Below are 27,108 nucleotides of genomic sequence, written 5' to 3'. Positions count from 1 at the left end.
TGTATCTTCTGCTTTTGTATGGTTTTTGTGCTTGAGGTGAAAGGTCAAGGGACCCCTCTGAAAATCAACTTGGAGCTTTCCCTCGCCAAAAGGTGGTTTAACTTTAAAGCGTTATTCAGCCCCTTCCTAACAAATCAGCATGACATGGCTGGTCCTCAGGTTTCATACGGCACCATCACTCTAGCTTTAGAGACCGCATGTGGGCGGGTCTCAGATTGCAAATACACACTCTGGAAAGTACATACATAAACACTAATGAAAATACTGTGCAGCCTCTGCAGTTTGCAATGAAAGCAGCCAACGTGATTGAGACCAATGGAGCTAAGAGTGATGGCCAAGTAGAAGAAAGGTCTTACAGACGGGACTCGAGCAACGCAGCCAGATAAGTAATATAATGACATAAATGATTGATAGTAAAAAGTCCTCCATCAAGCGAGACACTATTTTTTTCCCTGTGACGATTGAATCATCAGGACGTGATGGTGGTGGAGAAAGAACAGGTCACTCGGCACACTGATCCTGTTTCCTGTTGAAGCAACGGGCCTCGTCTGCACATGCCTGACGTCTCAGAGGAGCGACTGGCAGGGCGGCAACATAACCAAACCATGAGGGACGCGCAGCTTCAGCTGTGCAATGACCTACTTACCTGTGTGTGACCCGCTTCACTTCAAGGCCCTGAGAAAGCTGGAGAGAAAGGAGGAGGAGGAGGAGTGCTGAGATGGAGATGAGCAACATAACTCACAGACAGAGGTCGGCCACTATTACGAATCAAATGGATGTGGTGTATGTGTGGTGGGCGTAGCTACAGCACTAAGTATCTGTCTGGCTTTCATCCGTCTTCATGTGCAGTGACAAGTAACACTGTGGACGTGTGATGTGAACACGCTGGCAAAAACAGTACCTTTCCATATGAGCATTACTTTACGTAAGCGCAGTAAATAATTAGCCCTGGTTTGAGTCATGGCCAAAGTTTGTTATGGGAAGATAAACAATGACACGTGTTAGCTTTGTGCTAACCGTTCCCTCTGTTTGGAGCTACACAGGGATGCGTGATGACATTGTGGTGACATTGTGGTGCCATTGTGATGATATTGTGATGACATTGTGGTGACATTGTGATGATATTGTGATGATATTGTGATGACATTGTGGTGACATTGTGATGATATTGTGATGATATTGTGATGACATTGTGGTGACATTGTGATGACATTGTGATGACATTGTGCTGGTTTTGTACTGGTTGGCAGGACCCAAGGTCTTTTAAAATACAAAACCCTGCCAGGTGGCAGCCACTCGCTGTCTTAAAAGCATCATTAAGGGACAGTTCACCCCGAAATTATTTTCACCTGTAAGACTATTTATCAATCGAGATTGATTTTGGTGTGAGTTGCCTAGTTTTGGAGATGTTGTCCCGGAGAGAGGTTCATCTTCTGTCCAATAAGATGGAAGTAGATCCAGAACGGACGACTTCTCCAAAACATCACACCAAAACGACCTAGATTGATAAATAGCACTACAGGTAAGTGGGAAAATATATATATTTTTTATTTGGGATTAACTGTTTGTTATTTAACTATGTTGACGTTGAAAATATATCCTCGAGCAAGCCAAAAAGCAAAACTTTATATACATCATCTCACTTATTGAGATATAGTTTTTGCAGTGTATATTGGTGTGAAATGAAAAGCATTTTTCTCCTTTTTAAACATTTGTCCTTGTGCTCTTTTCCACATGCCTGTTGGTCTCCCTCCACTCCACAGCCTCTCTCCTGGCAACGCCTCGTCTCCACAGAAAAGAAGTCACATCCTGCCCTAGATCCAGTCTGATGGCCGCAGTGCACACTGCATAACGTGTGTGTTCACCAGCATCCAAACCTCATTTCTCTAAAGTACATTATGTGTACACAACAAACCCAGTAAACTGAAGAGTCGTGTTTCTGCATTCAGGCCACCGCTAACACTTTGTTTCCCAGACTTACAGGAGTTTGCTGGGACTTCAATGGGACGCCACTGGTTTTAATTATTCACATGTTTTTAACAACCCAAACCCTGATTTCAGCCTCCCATGATTTCATGACTTTGTAGCTAGACAACAAAACGTCTCTGTGTCTGACAGTATCTCATATTTATTGGGATTCATCTTGTTTCAGGCAGCTCTTCATTAAAGTTAGGCTATTTGATGTCAATACGTTTTCATCATGGAGACCTTATTCTAGAGCCTTATTTTCCAGAAAAACATTCAAACCATCAAGCAAGTGGAGTGTGTCAGTGGTTTCTACAACCCAGCCGTAGTAGTTCTCTGCTGCAACTTGTTAACCTGACCCAGGTCTACTCCAGTCCTTCATCAGGTGGATGTAGTCATGGGTCAGCATGCAGAGGCTGAGAAATCACCACCACCAGCCAATCCATCACGTTTCTTTAAGGGAACTGTCTATCGATAAAAGTATTGCTGTATTGTCTTGAATAAAAGATAACTTTGTATTCACTGCCAAGTCAGAATGTAGGAATTACTGTGACGTCACGTCATCACCCATATACATGTAGCTCATATGCAGATGTGAGTGAAATACAGTTATCAGCCGTACAGCAGGTCCGGCCCAGACAACATCTGCTCAGCATGTTAATATGCTGGCTCCATCACCTCCAGTTCAGCTAGGAGTGAGTCCAGTCTAAGTCTTTCCCCCAGTTAGATAAACCTGCCTCTCTGAATGGGCAACACAATGCTCCCACCTAGCGGTCAGATAGCTGCTCTGCGCTTTTAAGGTCTTTGTGCCTTGCTTACAGCTATCCACATTGAGACTGTAAAACCAGAAATAATTTGCATTAATTTCAGTTTGATTGAATTCACTTTAAAAAACGAATCACTCTTTACAGAAAACACTGTTCCAGTTATTCAGTCTGGAATATATATATAGTCCAGAATGTCAGGATCTGTGTCTTGTTTCTGTTTTATTTTGAAGTCCTCTGTTTCCCTGCACTTCCTGTCCCTGTGATTGTCTGCCCTGTCCCTGATTGTTTCCTCCTGCGTCCAATGACCTGCACCTTCTCTGTGTATTTAAACCCTGTTTGTCTCCTTCCCCAGGGTTGGTTCCTACCTGGTTAGATCTCTAGAGACTGCTTGGTGCAGACCTGTTGTTATCTGGTTAAGTGAAGAATAAAGTTTCTTTTCAACGTTGTCGGTGTTTGGGTCCTGTCTCTCGGTGGCTACACGTGACACAGAAAATCAAACAACCAGTGAACCACAGCAGAGGCGTCCTGCTGCCCTCCTTTATTCCATTAGCCGGATCAAACCCGCTGTGAGGTCTCCCTCAAGGACTTCTTCTGCCGCTCACACTCGACCCGCCCGTCTGTGAGACAGAGACAATGCGTCAGGACGTGGGAACCATTCCCATAGCTTAAAATAAAGTAATTTCCAGTTTTAACCGCCCCCGCCTCTACTGTGCTCCATCAGCTGCTGAAGCATCGCCGAGGCCTTCACAGGGGGGATGCCCACCTGTGTGAACTTGCTAAACCACATGATTCACGGTTTACTACGCCTGCAGACGCGGTTCTACTGGGGTAGAAGCATGCGCCGACTGCCAGTTTCATATTTGTTCCCCTGGGGTGAAATCTAAATAATAAAGGCAAAGTGCCAGCTGGTAGGCAGGAGCACAGACTGTGGGCGTCTACCCTCAATATGTGCATCCAAGGTGAATATAGATCAGTGGGTGTTTTAATTATTTAATGCTCTCACATCGCTGGTGTCATAGCTCAGAAACAGCTGTTTCTATTACAGTTAAACCAGATGACGACAGCTCAGCAGATGGAAATTGTTTCTTGGTATTTTATAGCATTTCAGCATAGTTGCCTATTTATAGCGCCCTTTCCCTCTACCCTTGTGTTTTCCTCGGTCCTTACGACCAGATTAAGCAGAAAACAGGCCTTTTGGACGCACCTATAAAAAACAGTATTAATAACATGAAGAAAAATGGAACATATAATTTAAATATTTATATACATATTTTTTCTTCTTCTTATAGACAATGGACAGGGAATTTAAACCAAATTTGGTTTCCATCTTATGGGAGCGATCTGGAATACACACTTTTAAAAATACTGCAAATCAATCTTCTCATGTAACTGCGGTTCAGACAAAAAAAAAGATAAAGGTGAGAGTCCGTGCAAAATCTGGGTATTAGTTATTAATATTAGTGTTAGTGTTAAAGGACCGACCTGTGAAACACTATAACAGTAACATCAGCACACAATATCATATAGGACACAGTAAGCTGCCCCGCCCTTTAGGCTTTAGTTCAGGCCTAAATGAAAAGCGTAGGAAAGGCACCTTCTCCTGGTCCAGGCCGCTGCTCTCAGCTTCCTGCTCCGATGCTCTTCTCAGTAATGTTGGCATGCGCGCCCTGACGTCCCCCAGTCGGTCGGGGCAGTCCACGCTGGGCGCGCTGGGCAGCCCCTGAAGGAGTGTGACACAGATCTGTGAACAGAGTGGTGAACACTGCGCCTGCTCAAACATCAGCGCTGTGAACGGGTCCCGATGCGCGGGAATCGCACGCCGTTTGTAGCCGGCTCACGCCGAGAACGTGGCGAGTAAAGCGTTCTCTAACATTGCATTGTTTCATAAAGGATTATGTTATCTTATCTTCATGACTAGTGCATACGCCATGTGAGCCATCTGGATCGGTCCTTTCAAAGACATGAATACACCAAGAAGCACAGGACAGGACAGTGACGGGAAAGGTTTTAGTCCACACCTCCACGGAGACGCAGCTCATCCTGATGTAGAGGTTGTTGACCTGCAACTCCACAGTGTCCAACAGGTCCTGGGACTGCTTCAGCTCGGCCTGCAGTCGCTGAACACGGACCACTTCCTGCTTCAGCTCGGCCTGCATTTCAACCCTAAACAAAAACACAAGACTTTGAATCCACTGAATCTTTTTGATATTTTTGCTGAGAGAATTAGCTAAACAACGAATCCACTACCAAATCAAATCCACTACCAATTGCTTCAATATTCAAATTAATTTTCAGTCAATCCGATACTCAATCAATTTAGTCAGTCAACTAACTGATTCAGCTCAGTTTAAATTGCACTGTAATGGGATGGAAGGTGGGTTTCCAAGTTAAAACCGGATGTGTGATCCAACTGCGCTTCACATTTTTGGATCTCAACCAACACACATATCTTACGGTTATGGTGATTGAAGATTCAAGGCGACACTGAGGACCGTTGGACCAGGTGTCTGTGTAGATACCTTGTCGCTGCGGGTTGGGCACTGAACTGGAGTTCGGCGTACTGGAGCTCCAGCTCAGCCACGGTCTTGGCCTCCTGCCTGGAAAAGTCCTCGTACTGGGCTATCTCAGCGAAGAGCTGCTCCATGGAGGCTGTCTGTGACGGCACTTTGTCCACGAGTTCCTATTAAAGGAGCAGTGTGTAGAAATGAGTGTCATCTAGTGGTGAGCTTGCAGACTGCATCCAACTGAACACCCCAACGCTCACACCGCCCCTTCACCGCCCCTTTCGGAGAACTAAGGTGGCCTTCGGGTTAACGTGAAGAAGAAAAAAAACACTAGCTTTAGGCTCTACCTAGAGCTAGCAAATTACAAATGTTTGTTTTTGCCCTTTCTGGGCTACCGTAGGGAAACATGAATACATGAGGACATATTATGTTACATTTCTGCCAGTGATGGATGGATAGACTCATTTGCATAAATAGGAAATAAGATTATTATGCATATTTTCTTTTGCTAATAATGACCTGAAAATAAGAATCATTATGTTTTTGCTACCTTAGATGAAGCTGTTTCTATGTAGCCCAGAAGGAACAAACCGAACTCCTGACAGGACCATTCACATGTTCACGTCGGTCATCGTAGTTTCAGTTGGATGCGATCTGCCACCTTGCCAGCAGATCGCTCACACTAGAGGTCTTTGCTGTCATTTTGTGTGCATGTAGCGTACAACACTTTGATTAATAACACAATATGGGACTTGAATTGTCAACCTGCACTTCTTCAATGGAGCCCAGAGCTTCTTTCAGAGCCTCCATGTCCTCCACCAGCTTCACGTCAGACTGGGAAGCACCGCAGGCGTCAACGCACTGATGATCTGCAGAGGCACAGAGAGCACACGTCAACACTTGAGCTACTCAATGACATCACTTGATGCTCACAGTATTGTCATACCCGGTGGCTCATATTGCTCCATGACAGATGGACAAGGATTAGTGTTGATAATGTACTCTTATCAGGCGGCAACCTCCGCCGAGTAAAGCCTCTTGCATTCTCTCTAATAACCAGCAGGGGGCGACTCCTCCGGTTGCAAAAAGAAGTCTAATTGTATAGAAGTCTATATAAATGACTCTACTTCTCTTGATGTATTCCTTCAGTAAACATTGTAAACATGAGTTTATGGTCTCAATCTCTAGTTTCAAGTCTTCTTCAATACAGCGTGATGTTCATTTAGTAAATGATGGTCCATTTAGAGTCACACAGACCATAAAGCAGAGTATATTGACACATACATTGTGATTGACGGGTCGCTGCCTCTACCAGAGCCATCTATGGCATCTCTACGTCACCCCTCCACATTTCCAATACGCTAACTTGAGACCATGAATTATGGTTGCAAGTTCAGAAAAAAAGCTTGAAAATGGCTCTTCAAGTAAGAGTTTGAGTACTGATAATTATTTTGGAGATTTTCATCCCACTTGACGCCCATGTTCATGTTGTCACATTCCCATAATAACTTATACACGGTATCCAGATGCCGGCTGACATGTTTGTCCCACACATTTTCAGATTTAGTTGCATTGGCTCTTATAGTAAATTGCTCTGATGTCATTTAAGAGTGATATGATTGTCGATTGGAGATAAAAGGAGGTGAAGACACACATCCCTGTCTACATCTATGGATCTGAGGTGGAGCAGGTTGAATCAGCATCAACAAAACCTGACATCCTCACACATCTCCATCCTGGTGAAGAAAGATCATAACCGGCTGGATTTATTAGTATTATTAGTGCGCCAAGTTATTGTTAACTTCTACATTGGATGGATAGAAAGCATCCTGACTGGAAACATTACAAACTGACACCAGGACAGGAGGGATTCAAACCAGAACATCACTGGTACCCATCTACTGAGCATCAGTGATGCTGGCGAGAAGAGGAGCCTGAGAAGAACTCAAGGACACCAGAAGACTGAACCCACCACAGCTACAACCTGTTCACCTGCTGCCGTCTGGAAAGAGAGGCAGAAGTATGAGCTGCTGAACCAGCTTCTTCCCTCTGGCTGTGAGACTCCTTAATTGTACAATTAAAAACCTGTTTAACCGTTTAGATTCTTCTCAATGGCAGAGACCCTTAAACTGTGTAAGACACGACCGTTGCATAAAGGTGAGTTGTGTTGCTCTACAGTACACAGTACCTGTGACTGGAACTGAGTGTGGATCTCCTTCTTTAATTTGCTGCATGAGAAAAACAACAACACAAGAACCAGAAACAATGACTTCTTTTTCACAAATGGATTCATCTCATTTGAGTGTCTTTTCCCTTCTTACCCGCTCCTTCTGCCGGCTTTGCCCCGCTGGGTTGAGATGCTTGGATGACTCCATTTGCCTTTTCAGTTCCTTTTCTTCTGCACTCAGTTTGAAAAGCTCACTCTCCATTTCTCTTTTCCTCCTCATTGTCCCATCCTCCATGCTGCTCTGAAGGGTCAGAGAGAAAGATAAGAACAAAGAGGATCGCATTTTAAATCTTTGAAAGGGTTGATTTGAGGACATGACAGGTTGGCAGAACTGTCAGCTGGCTGGTTGGAAATGGCATCGAAATGTGCTGGACGGAAGAACCAGAGGATCCTGGGTAATAGAACAAATATTTTCTGTGTGGATCCGTCGCATCCTAATTCAATTCCTACAACGAAAAAACATCCTTTTGTTCAGCACGACATCAGTGCTAACAAGTATGTTGGATAGATTGCTTAGGGTAAATAATGTGACGTCATAAACCAGCATTAGTTTACCGCTGATTAGATCCTCATGTGAACATGTAGGGTTTCTTTTGTTTTTCCTGAGGCTTTAGGATGTGGTATTCCTGTCAACACGTGTCAGAAACAGGCTCTCAACTGTACTCCATGTCAACACACACACAAATAAACACACTTCTTAGGGCCAAACAGTGCTGGAGACCCAGTGGAGCTTCTGAAAGACTCCTGCCAGCAGTGGACCTCCCGTCAGACTTGCTGTAGGGAGGTCAAGCTGGGTCTTGTGGTGGTGAAGTCTTACCAGGGCGCTGTCAGCTGCTGCTGCTGCTGACCGGAACTGTTTGGTTGCTCTGTCCACCTCCGCCTGTCCAGCAGCAACGGCCTGCTGTTTCTGGTCCAGGACCATGAATGCCCCCCGGACCTCCTGACCACATGACAAACGAGAAGCATCGGCTGATGAAGCTGCTTCTGTTACGCAGCTGCTCGTCATGCGGCTGCCGTCTCTCGCGTGGAAGTAGACGACTCACGGCTGTGCTGTAGTTCGCATTCATGCGTCTTTCTTAAAGCTTCTCTCGTTTACTCATGAAGGTAAATTGTCTTATTTCGCAACATTAGATTAAATATTCTTTTTTTTTATGTCAAGTTTGACTTCATAATGGCTCCTTTTATTTCATGTTTTCATGACAGCGAGGTTGTCCCCACCCCCCTTAATTAAAGATGCTGCTAGATGATCGAACAAGTTGTACAATTATATGGTTACTCTCAGGTTGACACTTCAAATACACAACTAACGTGCATGTGCATAGAAGTTAAACGTTACCATGCCAACCCCACAAGACAGCATGGAAACAGCAGCAAATGTATTTCAGTTTAATGTATTTTTAATGTGCGTAGGATATATTTATTTTTGCTGTGCACTGGTTCGTTTAAATTTGTATGCCCTTTTTTGAATGATAGTTTTCAATGATGTATTATTGTTAGCTATAATGCAATCTCATTTCAGTTCAGTGTACTTGTAGTGAAGAAGCAATACAATGTTCCCAACATGATGTCCCCTCTTTTCAGTATATATTGAAAAAGAATCTGTATTGATAAGCTGCTATTGGTATAATCCTTCTACAACCTCCTGCTTGGTTGACAGTGGAGCTGCTCACCTGCTGCAGGCGTTCACGGATGTGTTGAAAGGCCATCTGGATCTCTGTAGCCGGTATGATCTTAATCTTCATCTTGTCTTTGTCGTTCTCCAGCTGCCGCATGCGCTGGCATAGAAAATGAAGCAAACAAAGTTATAGTATTTGATCAATGTCAGGATGATAGAAGATATGCTACATATTGAAATGTAAATGAATACATGCAGTTTTCCTCTGCAGTTTTAGTGGATGCATTTATTGACACATTTTCAACGGCTCGGGAAACATTTTTGTGTAAGAAAGAATATATATATATATATAATTACTGTACATCAAAGCCGGAGAGCGTAACTTTTGTCCCCGCCCTCAAACAGTGAGGGTAATTATGGCCGAGGCCATAGCGACGGAGCTGCAGCCATCTGGAGAGGATGCTCAAGATAAAAAAAGAAACCCCTGTACTCCAGCTTAAAGCGCCTCATTTAAACTGGCACACATGTATCAGTACCATTTACAAATACACTGGTAACTGGGAAATAACACTGGCACGACAATGAACACAAACATGTATTTTTGGGGAGTTTTTCCTGATCCGATGTGAGGTCAAAGGTCAGGGATGTCGTATGTGTACAGATTGTAAAGCCCTCTGAGGATCATTTGTAATTTGTGATATTGGGCTATACAAAATAAACTGAATTGAATTGAACTGAAATTGAACATACATGAAAGTGCATTTAGCTGACATTTGCCTGAGCCACGGTGAAGCGACTGCAGCCTCAGAGGGAGTGAGTGTGGGTGTCTGGGGTGCTGTCAGATGCAGTCATTATGTTGGACTATGTGTACGCACTCGAGAGTGCTAGTTGTTTGCATATATTTGTGATGGACCAAAAGAATGCTTTTCAAGTCCGCCACTTGTCAAATGTGTTTTCAGCAGCATGTCCTCCGCTGACCTGCTTGCGTGCGTCTTCATTGTTGTGGTTCGTCGGCTGGACGCTCATTGCTTTCAGGGACTCCTGCAGCTGCTTCAACTTGGCCTCCTCTTCATTCACAGCAAACGTGAGTCGGTTGTGCTCGTTGGCGAGGACGTGCCGCCTCCGCTCCTCTTGTTCCATTCTCTTCTTAACGACAGGAAAATAAACAGAATAACATGACATTCGACGTCCATGTTTGCCAGTTTGAAGAGCCTTCTTCACTAAAGGCAGTCTGCAGTATCGTTCAGCAAAAACGGGCAAACGACAAAGCAAGCTTCACCTCCAGAGACAGTCCAGGCTTGGACGGCGGCTGTTGTCCTGCAGGAGGTTGGCCATAGCTGGCCTTCGCCTGCTTTGCGGCACTTTCCTCAGTCCGTTTCTCTGGAAACGTAAACGGAGCTCTTTTGAAGATTAATGCTATTTAGTGTACTCATAAAGTGTGCTGCTGCAATTTGGCAACTATTAGCAAGACTTAACGTTCATGGCTCCATCTCAATATGTTTTTTTATGGAGGACTTTATTTTACTTGATGGTCATAGGATGGGATGATAGAGTAGTTTAAATGCGTATTATTATAATAGTGCAAAAAATATTTTCTGCAAAGACTGACCTCGTGGAAGATGAGCTAACATGTCATTTTGATAACGTTAACGTATAGTTAAGTTTGGTGAGCTAGAGTAACACAGCTAGCAACAGGAGCGTCAGCGACAAAGGGGGGCTTGTTTCTGATCTTTTGTGATAGGTTAACCAGCTAGGTTAGCCAAGTTAACGCTAACCTAGCTAACTAGTTAACCTTTCACAGTATTTCACAGTCATCCAAAGATGAATAAAAAACAAGCTGGTGGTTATTTATGCTACCTAACCTAGTAACTTAACTGATACATTTTTACATACCTGAGGTTTTGATGCCAGGCAGAGTCCTTGAATCTTTCATCTTTGTAATGTCAGCTGAATTACAATGCATTTGTAATTGTTATGTCAGATAATTTGTCTAGCTGTTACCTTGAGGCCTAACGCTACTTAACCTAAGGGAATACAATTGTATTCTAATGTAATCAATGTTTCAATAGTAGACGTTATGGTTTCAGGACCGTTGCCTCCCTCCAGCCCCCTTGGTTACTGTTGCTATGCCTGTCATATTTTTCATTCAGGTACTTTTTCACCATCTCTTGGAAACATTGGGTCCTGGCCTTGGATTGAGTGGGTCGATACTTTCACAGCATTTAAAAAGCACTTAGACCTCATCTATAACAACACAAACATGTAACGCTCACGTGTTACAATGTATGGTACATTTAATGTTCAGTTATTGCACAACTAAATGCAGTACTAGTCCTACATCCTACATGTGCTACACACACAAACAGTTATAGTATCAGGAGGAAGATAAATAACAAAAACTGGTGAATCCTCTGGGCAGACAAAATGGTGGACATTTGAGAATTAAGCATTATTGCTGCTCTAAAACTTTTTACATTTTTTTATTCAACATTCACTAAAAGTTACATGATAACTAAAACATGGTTTTGCAAACACGTACTTTTCTAAATGATTTTGAAGAAGATAGTTAAATATATAAACATGTTTTCCGGCACGTTTTAGGTCGATCTTACACAAACAAGTCAATCTAAATATCGCCAGCAGCTCATTGACTTTTGTATTACAAATTGTGAAAATCTAAAAAAAAACTACAAAAGCAGCAGTGGGCAGAATAAATGCTAGTTAACCTACCTCACACATATAGCATATAACTCATTCATAATTTGTTTTTGAAAACATTTCTAAATATGAACATAAGCTTGACAGTGTGTACAAAAACAATCTCTGCAGCCCTTCAGATATGAACTGTCGGACCCAACAGTTACTGTACATGTTACGCATAATATCAAGGATTCTAGTTGTAGTTTCCTTGCACAACATCAGGAATCACTCATTATGTTTTCAATAATCAGAATCAACCGAAACTGAACACAGAAAAAAACAAAAACATCGGACAAATAGAAAGAAAGCTGGGTTTTAATTAGCAAAGTATTTACAAGTTTAACGGACTATTTATTTCCAGTTGCTCAAAACACGTGAAAGCACAAAATTAAATAAAAAGGGGCGGAAAATATTGAAAAACAAAAAGTGAATAATGATTACTGGCAAAGTTATCCATGTGGGATTTGTTTAGCTCTAGTTTGTCCAAGTTCAAAATGTTTTTAATGTCCAACAAACTGGGAAGGGCGGGCGTCCGCAGCACTGCCCGTCATCCAGCCGAGCCCTCATTGGGGGAACAGACCTCGTGGGCTCTTTGTAGACTAGGGCAGCATGTCATGCCCCATCTAATGAAATGTCTCCTTTGTCCCACCGCTCGTTCTCCTGTTGGCTCACCGTTTATCATTGGGTACTTGAACAGATTAATTCAAAGTTGATACAGAAAAAGCAACCTGTTGACATACAGAAAGTCTGTTTCATCGGCCCTTCGTCACTGGTAACCCAGTCCATGTCGACTGAAGTAGCAAAAGAGAGGGACGGTGATGGACAGACAAATGAACTGAAACGAAAGAAAAGAAAACAAGAGTCAAATGTTACTTAAAATATTAGAAACAATGTTTTTTCAAGGACACAATATATAAACGCTGATTCGACAAACTAACAAAAGTTGCAAAACTAACTAATGCCAGCTGCGATCTAAGTCTTATCTTTTATGCTCTTATCAATTTTCTTTAATTTATTAGGGACACAGGTAACATGGTTTATACTTTACGTGAATATAATCCATTTCATATATTATTTATTTTGTATATACAGTCCATCGCTAGTTCTCCCCGTCAGCTTGATCTGGGCCAATGAATATATTTACCAGAAATGTCACAATTTATTTGTGACTAATTGCAAGTTTTGTTTTACTTTACAATCAAAGAGAATATCAGAGTTTTTGCTGTAGATTTACCACTTTAATCTAAAAAAAAGATCCACATTTTTTTCCCTCATACATTTACAACTAAGTTTTGTTTCTCTGACCTACGACGGCCCTAATGCGCCCCTCGTCCCAAACACAGCTGAATAGAGGGTGAATATTGGATTAGTATGATAGATAGAAACATCACTCCGAATGCTAATGTTTTAACTGTTTGCTAACATGGTCGCCGTAGCAACAGTGATGGATGGCTCAGAGGATGTAGTCATTAGCTAGCCTACTTTAAATGAACCGTTCTCTCAAGCTCGTGGCCTCCAATCCGGCGTTCATCGGAACTACCGAGCTGAGGGGTAGAAACTTCCCTTAGAGAAACCAGATGTACCGTATACCTGCAGGATGAACATCGTGACGACGCCTGCGCCCGTGCTGCGATAGTTTCTGGAAAACCAGTCCCTCAGTTTCACGAGACAACCCTGGAAGACAAACTTCTACGGTTATCCTGTTTACAGCGTTTAGAGTTACAGCAAGAAATAAAAGAATAGACAGGAGTCCTGGAGAGAACAGAATAATGGAGGACAATTATTAAAAAGAATGTTTGACTGCACATTATTCATTCTAGTTGTTTATGCCGTGATGATACAGTAGAAGTCACCTCTTGCCAGTCTGTGTGGATTAGGGGGTCACAGGGGTCCTCCCTACAGCAGGAGATTGGGACGTTACCCTTCCAGTCTGCTACACCATGAACTCCACAGCACTTAAACTGTGAAAAAAACAAAAACACCCTACTTCAGTGGAATGAACATGCATTTCAGTGAATTACTCTTTACTAGTGGCGGGGTTCATTTTAAGATGATGAAGATGAGTGGCAGATCGTTTACCAGGTGCTGGACAGCGTCCAAGTCGTCTCTAATGGTCGAGTTGCTTTCCGGACCGAGCTGTCTGTAGATCTCCAGGCTTCGCATCAGGTCATCCTCAAAGTATGTGTCAATCTGCACGACAGACAGGGCGAGACACGTTATCTGCAATGCACTGCTGCCTGATGGCCTCTAGTTTCACGGCAGCGTGCAGCGAGGCCAGCGGTGGCCGGCGGTGAGGAGATTGACCAATGGTGTCGCGTGGGTTTCCCCTCTTCCAGTCCACGTTCGTTTGGAGAATTTCACTTTTTGCACAATTCTGATTACCCAGCTGCTGGAGGTGAAAATGTTCCCATCAATCACATCAACACCTACAGTATAAATCAGCCTCTATGAACGTATTGTGCATAACGTGTCCTACCTCTCTGCTGTACACCAGGAACACGCAGGCCATGGCCAACTCCACCAGCATCAGGATGAACAGCAGCACGAAAAACTGCAAATCAGATTCAAACACAAGTGAGTTTGGAGTCAAACATGCCGGATCGGGTACCGCCGAGTATCCGAGTCGATCCTATATCACCGTATCATATCATTTATCATATAATGGGTTGAAGAACATAACGTTGACTTTTGGTTTCACACAGAACACAAACACTGGTCTCCTGGGTGAACTTACCCATTTCTGTTAAACTGTGGAACTTGTGTGTCCTCCACTACAAAGGATCCTAGTCACAATGGTAATATAAGAAGTAGATATAGTTGTTGTGACGTCACCCATGGGTCTTTGTACACTGCGGTTTTGAAGCCTCGAGTTCATCATGTTGGCCGTCGCCATCTTGTATTTTGGCTGTTGCCATGTTGGATTTTTGCAACCAGTGAATAGAAGGCTCTGGTAGCAACCTGTCAATCACAAGGTTGCCCCGCCCTAAAGCATGGCCTGTCTATTTGACTCTAATTGGAACATAATTTACTAAATGAACGTCATGCTGTAGACCATAAACCCATGTTTACAATGTTTACTGAGGGAATAGTAGTCATGTTCTCATAGACTTCTATACAATCTGACTTCTCTTTGCCCCCTGATGGTCAGTACAGAGAATGCACGTTTTAAGAAACTTCCTCATTGGCTTGGCTTTGCAGAACCTGAAGTTGATACTCATAGGCCAGGAGCTTGGTTGAACCTGAGCCAGGCCATAAAACAGTGACATGGATTTAGTAGTTTACAGTAAGCATTTGTTTATATATTGTTTACATAATTAAAAAAATTGGATTGGTACTAGGTATTGGCACAGGTTCCAGTATTGGCAAAAATAAATAGCGGAACATCTCTGGTTTCTATGTTTGTGCATACAGGCTCATGTCTTTAGAATAATTAAACACATGTTAACACCATAAACTAAACAGCCTATTCAATCCCACCTCATACTCACATTGATGAGCATGCAGCGGTTCTCCTTCATGCCGCCGAACACTCCCAGGTAACACACGCAGGTCACGATGGTGCCGGTGACCACCAAGGTGTTGGCGGGGAAGATGGGCCAGAAGGAGGTGACGAGGGAGGCGAACTTGGAGTGAATCACCTGGAACTCCCCGAGGGCCACCACAAAGGCACCGCACAGCTTCAGGAGAGAAACCTCACGTTATTATTCTGGTTCGACGGCACAATGAAACGTTCAAACCTCCAAATGAAATCCACGACATAACCTCAGAGTCATTTTCTGTTGGAGTCGGGTCGGCGTGGGCTTCCTCCCACAGTCCAAAGACATGCAGAGACTCTAGACTGCCCGTAGGTGTGAATGTGAGCGTGAATGGTTGTTTGTCTATGTGAGCCCTGCAATAGACCCGCAACCCTAAATAGGATACGCTGCTATAGGCCTAGACTGCTGGGGGACATCCTAGGATACACTGAGCTCCTCTCTCCTCCAGCTCCTCTATGAATTCATGTCCCATCAATGCATATTACTAACTCTGCTTCTCCCCAGAGTCTTTGTGCTTTCTTGCCTCACAGGTTACCATGGACACATGTCCTGATTCCTGCCTGAGACCCAGTGCTATTATTATGATCACTCACTATACTATTCCTATTAGCGATAATATTAATATTTGTATTATTATTCTATTATAGCCACTGCTGCCGTTATTTTTGGTGGTCATTTTTCCATCATTACCCTGCTTACTTCTCGCATATCATGCATTGAATGTGTTACAACTCTTTTCTGTACACATGCCATCAATTGCACTTCTGTCCTTGACAGAGGGATCCTCCTCTTTTGCTCTTCCAGAGGTTTTTTAAAGGTTAAAGGTTTTCTTTGTGGGGGGGTTCCTGTTCCGATGAGGGTCCCGGGACAAAGGATGTCGTGTGTTTTACATTGCAGATTGTAAATTAGCCCCCTGAGGCAAATGTGGGGTTTTGTGCTACACAAAATAAAAGGAATTGAACCAGGGGCCGTTACAACTACCTCACGCCACTGCTTGAACCACCTACCCAGCACAGGAAGTTGAGACCGATCACCAACGTTTTCAAGTAGTTCACACAGGAGCGGTTCATCCTTCCTGTGTCTGTCCGTCTTCCTCTGTGAACGAAATAGAAATAAAATCTACAAGAGTCCACAAACTGGAGCTGATTAAAAACACTACAGTTAGTTACATAGAGAATCACATATTTGAGATGCTATCCTACTTGTGAAGCAGAACATGTGATGCTGTTTACAGGACACCACTGTTTGATATGGCAACACTGAGCCACCGGTGACCTATTCAGGCTGCAGTTAATCATTGCTCTTATCTCCACGTTAACCATTTGTTGCAAGTTTGTAGCTAAACATCTGAGAAAGGGTTTGGTTAAAGCGGGTGGGCACAACCTCCAGTGACCTATTCATTACAGATGGTCAGTTTACTTTCACATGTTCTCTTCAGCGCTTTTATAACATTTGCAATATTGTGTAGACTTTTATCACTTCAATTATTTAGGTTTTTTTGGTCGTTTTTTCTTTTACAAATCAAGCTCATTTTAAACAAACATCTATGTTTAGTTTGTATTTATTGAGATTGAATCAGCCGTCATAATAAAAGTGATTAAATATCCGAGTACTTACCTTGAACTGTATCCAGCAGTATTTCCAGTGAGCGGTACGTTGGTGTTGCTCCTAACATTCCCGATGCCATGTGACGACAGACAGGTATGAGGAGGAAGAGGAAGAGGAGGAAGACCAAGGCTTCTGTCTACGCCCCGGCCGCTAGAAACATCTATGATGACTCTAAAGAGGAGGAGCCTCCGCGCTGGAGTCAGGTTTGTCTTCAGGACGCATCAGTGACAGGTCGAGTTGTTCACTCCTCTCAAAAACTTTTTTAGAAATAAAATGCACATGAGGATAAATATTCCTATTTTTCATATCAATAGTTTCCTCTTTACACCAGTTTCTAATGTATTTTTACCTTTGTCAAGTGAGAGTGAGAGGGAGGGACACAGAGACTTGAAATGCACCACAAGTCTAAAGATCGGAGCTCATGCTTTGACAATCTGAATTTAGAATGTAACGTCTAATAATAATAATAATAATAATAACATTTATGATGTATTCATATAAAACAGTCACGGAAAGAGACCAAAAGAAAAATCCAGTACAACAGAAGTGAAACCAAATTAGAATTTCTTTACTGAGAAAAAGAAAGAAAATAACCCGACACAGGAGCACGATCACAAGCGCTTTTGTCACAACGGGTTATGTTTTGATCTGAACATTGAAATTGGCTTAACAATATTTAAATAATTCACTACATGAATGGTGAAATGATCGACGACAACAAAGAGCTTGACATTCAGAACACAAGAGAAAGGGCAGTACAGCTGCTTGTGTGAACTTTACGTCAGCGCACGTTAACGATGCTTCGACATACAGAACAGGAGCTTCTTTTTTTTGTAATTAAACAAGTTTAAAAAAAATTAAAGCTCACATCAGAGAAGCCAGAAAACACATTAGCTATCGTCCAAGTTGCATCGTGGGTAATATTAACACATTGAACCAATATGTAGTAGGACTTTCTTCTTCCAGCTGTTTGTCTGTTCAGTGCCAGCTTGACTGTTTACGTCGATTAGATAGCAGCGCCCTCTAGAGCTGACGTCTAACGTAACATGATCACAAGTGAATTCATTGACTAAATTAAAACATGTTGTCCTAATCAACAGGTCTGATTAAAAGGCAGTGCCACAAAAAGGTTGGTTCTTGTGAACATTAAAAATAAGAAAATAAAAAACTGGTGCCAAGTGGCAACAGATGTTGGATAAACCTTTACATTAACATGTCACAACTGAGAACTGTAAAGGAAATGAACCGAGCGCCTCGCGATGCCAAACAGGAAATAAGGACAGGACAGGAACGCAGGGAGTCTTGAACGGGACTAGCGAGGCCCTGAAAACTCTTCATGGAGCACACAGCCATGTCTCCCTGGCTTGCGACAGCTCGACTCTTCGTCAGTGCGGACGAGATGGCGTCTACAGGGATCCACGGGTTGATCGGTCCTCACAGCTGCTCCCATCCAAATGAACAACAGCTACACAACAGCAGCACCAAGTGGCAGTGAGAGGGAACCACACCACAAAATCCCGGGACAAGAAGTCAGTGAACTACACACAGCAGCTGGGATTTCCTTTGTGGAGTCGACTCGAGGCTTTTAGTTTGTCTATTCTTGTTGGCGATTATTTGATATCTACAGTGGCTCAGTTAGTGCAGACCCACTGTACTTTCAGTTGATGAGCATTATCATAATTCATTTTTCTTTCATAGGAAATTACATTTGAGCATCTCATCTACCTTCCATCACACACACTCACACACACACACACACACACAGAAAAAAGAATGCTTCACATCTGGCTCACCATTCATGGCTCTGGGCTTCAGACCCCTGAGGTTTGTTTGTTCGATTGTATGGTTCAGTAAAGCTACGGCAGTCTGTGCGTTGTTGTGATGCATGTTGATTAAGAAGCAACGCATTCTAAAAAAAGAAGAAAAACAGGTGGAAGCGGCCACTCTCTCGTCAATAGAAGCGCTTGCGTCTGTTTTCTTTCCAGCGGCCGTACACGGACAGCGCCACCACGGACAGCACGCCGAGGCCCACGATGGAGAAGACGATGGTGATGAAGTACTGCACTCCGCTCATCCCCTCCTCCTGGACTTCCACTGCAGAGCAAGAGGGAGTCGTCAGCAGACACATCTGGGGAACCGTGTGCATTTTATTTTGACACCAATATTTAACAATAAACGTTTGGTCACGCTTACTGAGCACCAGACGCTGAACAAAGGGCTCCTTTCCTGTAGAAACAGCGTCAAATGGTATTTCAAATGCAACGCGGCCGACCGGTTAGCGAAGCCGGGCTGCTAGCTGTAGAATGTAGCTTAAGTGCTAGCTGGCTAATTTCAGTGTGCTGCCGGCCAACAAAGAGAACCAGACACAGGCAGACGGGGAGAGAGTGATGAGGTGAGTCAGGAGAGGCTGACGGGTTCAGATCAAAGGCCCTCCACAAAGACCGCGTACGTCATCATGCAATTTAAACGTGCACATTATTGAAATGATATGTACAACCGGCTGGGATTACTGGTGCAGACCCGCGAGGGCAGCACATTAGAACAACCAGACGTGCTGTATTTTATCAACATATAAACTCTATCACATTCTTTTACTCGTGATGGGTAATACTTGCATCACCATACTTACATAAGGGTTTTTTCAGTTTTTTTGGGACAGCAGTGTTTCCCCTACCATTATATCACAGTGGCGGCCCGCCCCCCTGAAATCACCCTCGCCCCCCCCTGTAATTTTCTCTATAGCGCCAGATTAATTTGTGATTTTGGACTATACAAAATAAACTGAACTGAATTGAAACTACTTATCTAGCACCGCAGTGGCCTAACACGGGTTTATCTTTATTGGGACTTACACACAGACATAAATGCAACTGAGCAATGTTTACGGTTTTATGGTTTTCAGAAGTCTTCCAAAGAAAGAGGAAGCTTAATAAAAAAAATGCTGGGAATTAAGAGAGACGGTAATATTCAAGTGCAACACTATTGAATTGAGCCGTTTATGAGCCCCTAAAATAAGTCAATACTCTGAGAGAACTGATGACTTCAGAGGCAGCAGTGTGTGTGTGTGTGTGTGTGTGTGTGTGTGTGTGTGTGTGTGTGTGTGTGTGTGTGTGTGTGTGTGTGTGTGTGTGTGTGTGTGTGTGTGTGTGTGTGTGTGTGTGTGTGTGTGTGTGTGTGTGTGTGTGTGTGTGTGTGTGTGTGTGTGTGTGTGTGTGTGTGTGTGTGTGTGTGTTCTACCTTGGAACTGCTCCATGTTGTCAACTGTGGGGATGGTGACCTCCTCTTTATCGTCCTCCTCCTCCTCGGGAGTCCTCTCTACTGTCAGCTGGAACAGCTTCATGGAGATGAGGTCATGGTTATCTAGAGCCACATGTAGAAGAAGGCGATTAACACTTGAAGAAACAATGCAACGTTTCTTCTCTCTTGGGCATCAGAGCTAATTGTTAAATGTCTCGTACATAATTCTGGTCTTCTGCTTTAACAGTACAGGTGTTTACTGCTGCATGTCATTCACCCATTCATGCGATTTTGGAGTTAAGGGTGGAGCCCATTGACACGATTCGGAGGACCGGGGAATCGAACCGCCGGTGTCGGGACTGAAAGTTTTGGATCTCATCTGCCAACTCCATGCAACCATTGTTGTGGTTTCTAAATCCACATAACCGGCCTGAAAATGAAGGGGAACTGATACGGTCCCATGAGGGTCCACGAAGAAGAGCCGGGTGGGCGTCGAACCCTGGTCGGAGGTGGCAGATGCTACGCTATGATTGACGTCTGAGGGCGGGACTTAGCGAAGGGTCTATTTGTCAAAAGATATCTTATCAAGTTGAATTCACTGAACAGAATCAAACAGAGGCTCCCAATTCAAGTGACCCGTGAGAGTCCATACCCGACAGGTCTCCGGTGGCCGAGGAAGCACCGAAGAAGTAGCCCGAAGGCAGCCGCAGCCCGGTGATGTCAGCGCAGTCTTTCCATTCCTGCTTGCCATCTACGTCCACCCTGAGCTGGAGGGCAGAGGGAGGCTCGGTGTGAGTCACTGACGACGAATACACTAAAACTACAACACTTTTGAAACTTTGACATTTTCATGATTTATATCAATGGGAAGATTTTTCAACATTTAATATAATCATCATCATCATCATCATCGCCCTGGTTTTAAATCCTGCCTTTTTATTGTATAAAAGTAATTTCATTTTTCCGCCTTTAGCACACGACTATGTATATGAAAAGACATCATGAAAATAAACTGCATCAATCCCACCATAAGAGTTTCATACCGTGAGTCTGTTTTTGGAGTATCTGACGAGGAGAAACGTGTCGTAGATTGAGTTTCGTATCGCGGCCGAGCATCCTCCGAGGTCAGTGGGCCGCCCGTCGTACTCCTGGTCGTAGGACAGAGACCCGTTCCCCAGCATCACGGACACGTACGGGAACATCCTCTGTGAGGAAGACGGGGGGGGGGGGGAAGGTGAACACACAACACTGTGGCTACAGCACAGACACCTCCATCTGCTCAGCCACAAAGTGCACCGTCAGCGGTTGTCTCTGTTGCACCAGACAGCATGTGAAATGAAAACACATGCATGAGATGAGACAGCGGATGAAGGTAATAGAAGAACATTCGGCGCCTGTGGGACAAACAGCTGTTTCTGATGCTACCTGAGTTCCGGACTTTGTCTTCTGCGCATTCCACAGGGTTGCAGAGAGAAAAACATGACACACTTTTGAGATAACTTTTCACACTGAAAACTGGAGGCCACTCACGCTACCGACTGTCACTCACGTCAAGGCTATGTTCGGAATTGGGGTACGTGTCCACAAATATTCCGAGTCCAGTGAACTGGTTCATGTTTCCAAACACAGGACCTGGGAAGACAGAGCGAGGTGCATCAGGGCGTTTCCTCACAGCAGACAGCCCAGAATGTTTGGAGTTACACCACCAACACGAGGCTCATATGTGTAAATAATTATTCAACTAGAGAAAGTTTTGTCTTGGTTATTTGGGCATTATCTAGATTAATTATGAGGGTGCAAAGTTGTGTACAATGACATAGTTTTAAGACCATTTGGTTTTCTTTCTTAGACCCTCTCCCGAGTCATTGTACAGGATATACAGAGATGAAATGCACAAATCATATCATCCGAACTTTGCAGAAGCACACATCACTCAACCGCTATGTTGAGCACAAAAATTAGCCGGCTCTTAACACTAGGTTGTCAAATATGCTGCTCCCCTCCACATCACAACAAATGATTTGTAGCACCGGTTCCTCGTCAGTGTACGACACTCCCGGGCGGTCCGCCGTCTACCTACCATTCTGCATGCGTTCTTTGGTTAACCAGAAAGCCATGCCGTCACCGTTCAAATTTTTCTTCCCCAGACCGTGGATTTTAAATTGCACCTGGAGCTCCCAATCCCGCACGAGAAGTGGCTGGAAAGCAACAAGGCAGGTTATTCTGGCGCCATTTGGACGTAAGCGTTTGAGGAACAGACCGAACTTGAAACAGGCTGAACTCGTGGAAAATATCAAGGTCACGGTGAGAGGGCAGGCGGATGTGTAATGCACCGATAGTTTTAGAGGATGCGAAAGGTTATGGTAGGACTGGGCACTCTATCCATACTCTATTGATGATGTGATACCATCATATAGCATGAGTTATATCCGTTACTGGTTTTAAAAGGCTACGTTAGAATAAAATTATTAAATGATCGTTTCTGTAACATACCAGTCCGTTTTAACTCACATAACCAATAACAACTTATCAAACACAAAAACAGCAATGGTCAACCATATAATAATCACGTTGGAATGACGATAGGAGTTATTTAGTAGAAAACACCAATATACTTGACGTTCTCCATGGCTCCCAGCCCACGGGTTAAGGTGTGGACTGTCTGGGAACCATGGAGGGGGGTTTTGAATCCGACTGAAGTGGACTTACCATTCGACTCCACACTGCCCCCTGTCTGCTCTGCAGGTCCGGGGTCAGCCTCACGTGGTCAGGTGTAATCATGGCAGTGCCCATCAGATGCCACTGTGAAGAAGTGGAGAAACCCAAGCCTGCAAAGCAGTGACGGCTCTGTGAGACCACAGCATCGTATGTATACACAAGTGGAGCTGCTCTATGGACATTTCTTTCAAGAATTTGTGAATTGAACTTTATTTTACTTACCGGGAGAATACACACAAACTACAGACTTTTGTTTAAATATTGGCTATCTATCTTATCCTGTCTATGGCTTTAAGCAAAATCCAACAATGTATGTAATATGTAAGACACTGAACCCCCAGTTGCTCCCCACACGCTTCACAGCAGCGCACTGCCCCATAATAACTAAGAATGGGACAATGCAGAGAAGAATGTACCCACTGTGGGATTAATAAAAGTGTAGATTATTATTAATTGTATCATATTATAATACATTCCCTTGTATAATATTTGGAGATGTATGAGGGGGTGGGCATCGCCAACAGTGTGTGTGTATGTATATATATATATATATATATATATATATATATATATATATATATATATATATATATATATATATATATATATATATCCCCTCGAGTTGCCTGTGATACCTCCCGAGGGATATCCCCTCGGGAGGTGATGCTATGGTATCACTCAGAGACAGACAAAGTATCACAGTAATGCAGGCAACTCGAGGGGTGAGATATATATATATATATATATAATTTCTCACCGTTCTTGTTAAACTAGCTGGTTGACGTTCAGCGCCCGAGGGGGCAACGAGTTAATCTCAGTTAATGATTATACTCTGTGGCTAATGCAGCGTCACGTAGCTAATGCTCGTTAACGACAGCAACCGCTAGTCAGTCGGCTGGTATTAGCTAACTAGCTAGCTAGCTAGCTCGGTTGAGCTTAGTTACGGTCGCGTGAACGTCAGGTTGACAGCGAACTTACCCCGGTACGGCTTCACCAGAGAATATTCCCTCTTCATGAAATCCTCTACAAAGTCCTGGCCGTCCGCCGCCGACCGGCTCACCAGAACGCAAGCGGCAACAAACAAACATGTTAATTCACGGATGTTTTTAAAGCGAAACATGGGCCATAAAAAACAGAAACTTCGGAATCTATCCAGATTTGTTACGGTCACAGCGGCAACCATCTTTACGCTCCCACTTCAAACCCAGCTGGTCACATGGTTTCGAGTAAGCGAGCGAGCAGGAAACAACTACACTTCCGGTAATTACTTTCCAAATTAAAAGCCCTGTCGCGAACGCGTTTCAATGCTTTTAAATAAAACGGAATACACTTTATGTTTAAATTTGATTTTGCGCATTGCCCTCCTTCAGGATGTTATCTTATCCAATCTTATTGTTTCATTATAATTGATGTCCAAACACAGAATCAGAAATGAATATGCGGATTTGGAATCTATGTTGTAGCATATGTAAAATATGTTTTTGCAACCCTTTCTTAAAACATTTTCACAACTATCCAGGTCTAGTCCTGTTGACATTATATTACTTTTTGAAGAATCTCACACTTAACATGTAAATGCCATAAAATCAGTTTAAGGTTTATATGGAACGGCCAAAGGCCAAGAGTCAAATATGGAACCATCACAAGATGGATGGTTGAAAGTCGTGACTGATATGTATAATGTATGATATGGAAGTGTTAACTCACAGAATAAGAGCTCAAGAGGAGCGATGTCGTGAGAAGTGGGAGAAATGAACGGTGTTTACACATCAACGAAAACACAAGATAAGAACACTTTATCATGCTTTTGAGAGGAAACCAGACCCCTTTTTCTTTTTTTTATTACTCTTGCTGTATATTATATATACTTTTGTTTTAATTTCTGTATATATGTGTTCTATCTGTGGTGAAAAGACAACAAAAAAAGTGTACAAAAATAAATAAATGTAAATGCCATAAAGAATCAAAATAGCCATCCTTATCGAATCACGTAAACACATATTTAGCATCGCAGCAAAACAAATTCCCAGAATGCAAAGTATAGTGATGATTATACAGATCTCATGACATGTTTATGACCCAGATCGGAGGTGGATTTTTCTCGTGGCCTCTGAGTTATTTGGTGGAAAAGTCCTCCATCTTCTGGCAGGGGGGCCTCATGTTTACAATACTCACCTCAATATGCTGAAAACCATATAGTACTTAAATAGATATGACTATATGATTTTAAACTGGGTTCATTATCACTTGTGGAGTAATGTCTTTGAATAATAAAGTACACTCTATTTACTTATTATTGTAATCTGGATAACTGTAAACACTTTCTAATGAGACAATGATCCTCCACTCAGTAATACTTTTTATGGAGGACATAAATGGTTATATTAGCTTATATTATTGGTTAGATTACAAAAAAGGAATTTGGAAGGCTGATGCAACATTTTGTGCAAACAAAATCCAGAGCTTAAATATTAAGATGAGAATTGCATGCATTTACAACATTTCAATATTCTAATGAAGAATAAATAAATCTGTTCCCAACTATTGTAGCACTTCAACTGCATACATTTTGTTCTGATGAGTGATGCGTTTAGTTCCACGTGTTTGTGCATGCATGTTAAATCAGATGTATTATTCAATATTTTTTTCACACCTGACAGTTCTTTGGTTGCACCACCTGAAAGTCAAATAAAGATTTTACAATTTCAAAATGTTGTCAAAAGGGGGGAAAGCTGAATTAGCTCTTTAATCCCTAATTGAGAGGGGAAAAAGAGATTTAGAGCGACTAAAACGTACATCTGGTATGTGAGTAATGTTCTAAAAATGCAAACCTTTACTTTAATAAGACATGGAAATGTGTAATGCAGCCCTGTTACAACAAATCCAGCTTGTATAAATGTTGTTTCTGTGCAGGAGGCCGTGTGAGTTCAGCGGTCCGTGCCCTCAGCGGGCACCACCCCCTCCCCCGCAGCCCAGGTTGCCAAGCGACCCCCTCAGTCACCCTCCGAGCCCATATGTCTGGATTCCCTTGATGAGGATCTGACGGCCCCCTCCCTGGACTCCATCTCCCAGGCCCTGGCCATCCTCGGCAACGCAGCCAAGGGCCTGGCCCACGGGGACAACCCCCCGTCCCCCGATGGACCCAAGGCTGCCGCCAAGCCCTCCTCGCTCCATGTCTCGCCGCTCATACAGCAGCAGCAGAAGAAAAACCCCGTCAGCTCGCCCAGCTCTAACGCACCACACTACATCTCTACCTCTTCGTCCATTTCCACCTCTCTGTCTCGGCCTCTCTCCATCACCTCCACCTCTCTGTCTCGGCCTCTCTCCGTCACCTCCACCTCTCTGTCTCGGCCTCTCTCCGTCACCTCCACCTCTCTGTCTCGGCCTCTCTCCATCACCTCCACCTCTCTGTCTCGGCCTCTCTCCATCACCTCCACCTCTCTGTCTCGGCCTCTCTCCGTCACCTCCACCTCTCTGTCTCGGCCTCTCTCCGTCACCTCCACCTCTCTGTCTCGGCCTCTCTCCGTCACCTCCACCTCTCTGTCTCGGCCTCTCTCCGTCACCTCCACCTCTCTGTCTCGGCCTCTCTCCGTCACCTCCACCTCTCTGTCTCGGCCTCTCTCCGTCACCTCCTACTCTCTGTCTCCAGCTGTATCAATGAGTGTTATTTAAATTAGATATGAGTTCCATACTCACTGTTAACTGAATGACACATTTATTACAAACAATTACCAAATGTAGCTAAAGTCTCTCTCTCTGTCTCTCTCTCTCTCTCTCTGTTCTTGTGCCGTGACCCCCGGAGGTCGACAGAGTGGAGCAGAGAGTGAAACTTAAAGGGGACCAGTTCTCCAGAGCTGCATCTTTTCTAGCCTTCGGTTGCGCTCACTCTCCCTCTGCTCCGTACGCGCCCCAACCGGGCCGCTCGTTTGATTCCCCTCCTGAATCACAGGATGGGAAATATAAGCGGGGGAGCTAACTCAGAGTAAAAAAAATAAAAAATAAGTATCTTTAGCCACATAGCGTTCGGTCCCACTTTAGCAGAAGTGTTGCTTTCTCATTTAGTTGGGCTGGTAGCTGCTCCATGGCATTGAGGTGCAGCCAGCATTGTTTTCTTAAAAAAGCATGAAATCAGCTGTGTGCTGTTGCTGGAAATGAGGTTGATGAAAGTGCTGAGAACGAGGAGCAAACAGCAGATGACTTGTGCTTCCTAAACCCTGCATTTGTCTCTGAT

General features: G+C 43.6%; 3 protein-coding genes across 8 annotated transcripts; all 3 read right to left on the bottom strand.

Moving 5' to 3' along the window:
- Window positions 1-3,231: 3,231 nt before the first annotated feature.
- LOC117736819 (nuclease SbcCD subunit C-like) lies at window positions 3,232-11,145 on the bottom strand. Of its 3 annotated transcripts, none has more exons than XM_034542396.1 (12): window positions 10,972-11,145; window positions 10,358-10,458; window positions 10,057-10,224; window positions 9,134-9,238; window positions 8,281-8,403; window positions 7,558-7,704; window positions 7,425-7,464; window positions 6,002-6,105; window positions 5,252-5,412; window positions 4,751-4,895; window positions 4,327-4,473; window positions 3,232-3,349 (listed from the first exon to the last, which is right to left on the bottom strand). In XM_034542396.1, exons 1-12 carry the CDS (start codon window positions 11,039-11,041, stop codon window positions 3,311-3,313), a joined length of 1,350 nt encoding a protein of 449 aa, XP_034398287.1. In that variant the 5' UTR covers window positions 11,042-11,145; the 3' UTR covers window positions 3,232-3,310. The 3 variants fall into 3 exon arrangements, with proteins under 3 accessions (XP_034398287.1, XP_034398288.1, XP_034398289.1); XM_034542397.1 differs by having other exon boundaries at window positions 4,327-4,452; window positions 10,972-11,104; XM_034542398.1 differs by lacking the exon at window positions 10,358-10,458 and having other exon boundaries at window positions 3,233-3,349; window positions 4,327-4,452; window positions 10,972-11,125.
- A 212-nt stretch (window positions 11,146-11,357) lies between these two features.
- Window positions 11,358-17,056, bottom strand: LOC117736480 (leukocyte surface antigen CD53-like). The gene is made up of 8 exons (XM_034541844.1): window positions 16,932-17,056; window positions 16,322-16,409; window positions 15,267-15,455; window positions 14,255-14,329; window positions 13,858-13,968; window positions 13,632-13,739; window positions 13,369-13,452; window positions 11,358-12,613 (listed from the first exon to the last, which is right to left on the bottom strand). Exons 2-8 carry the CDS (start codon window positions 16,382-16,384, stop codon window positions 12,545-12,547), a joined length of 699 nt encoding a protein of 232 aa, XP_034397735.1. The 5' UTR covers window positions 16,385-16,409; window positions 16,932-17,056; the 3' UTR covers window positions 11,358-12,544.
- A 413-nt stretch (window positions 17,057-17,469) lies between these two features.
- Window positions 17,470-24,120, bottom strand: lman2lb (lectin, mannose-binding 2-like b). 4 transcript variants are annotated; one of them, XM_034542140.1, is made up of 9 exons: window positions 23,856-24,120; window positions 22,869-22,987; window positions 22,240-22,357; window positions 21,709-21,791; window positions 21,585-21,605; window positions 21,203-21,364; window positions 20,812-20,926; window positions 20,160-20,282; window positions 17,470-19,050 (listed from the first exon to the last, which is right to left on the bottom strand). In XM_034542140.1, exons 1-9 carry the CDS (start codon window positions 24,058-24,060, stop codon window positions 18,815-18,817), a joined length of 1,182 nt encoding a protein of 393 aa, XP_034398031.1. In that variant the 5' UTR covers window positions 24,061-24,120; the 3' UTR covers window positions 17,470-18,814. The 4 variants fall into 4 exon arrangements, with proteins under 4 accessions (XP_034398031.1, XP_034398032.1, XP_034398034.1 ...); XM_034542142.1 differs by having other exon boundaries at window positions 17,471-19,016; window positions 23,856-24,118; XM_034542141.1 differs by lacking the exon at window positions 21,585-21,605 and having other exon boundaries at window positions 23,856-24,119.
- Between the last annotated feature and the right edge of the window lie 2,988 nt (window positions 24,121-27,108).

This window comes from Cyclopterus lumpus, chromosome 9 (genome assembly GCF_009769545.1).
Source record: "Cyclopterus lumpus isolate fCycLum1 chromosome 9, fCycLum1.pri, whole genome shotgun sequence".
Lineage (NCBI taxonomy): Eukaryota > Metazoa > Chordata > Actinopteri > Perciformes > Cyclopteridae > Cyclopterus > Cyclopterus lumpus.
This window is presented reverse-complemented; position numbering and strand designations above follow the sequence as displayed.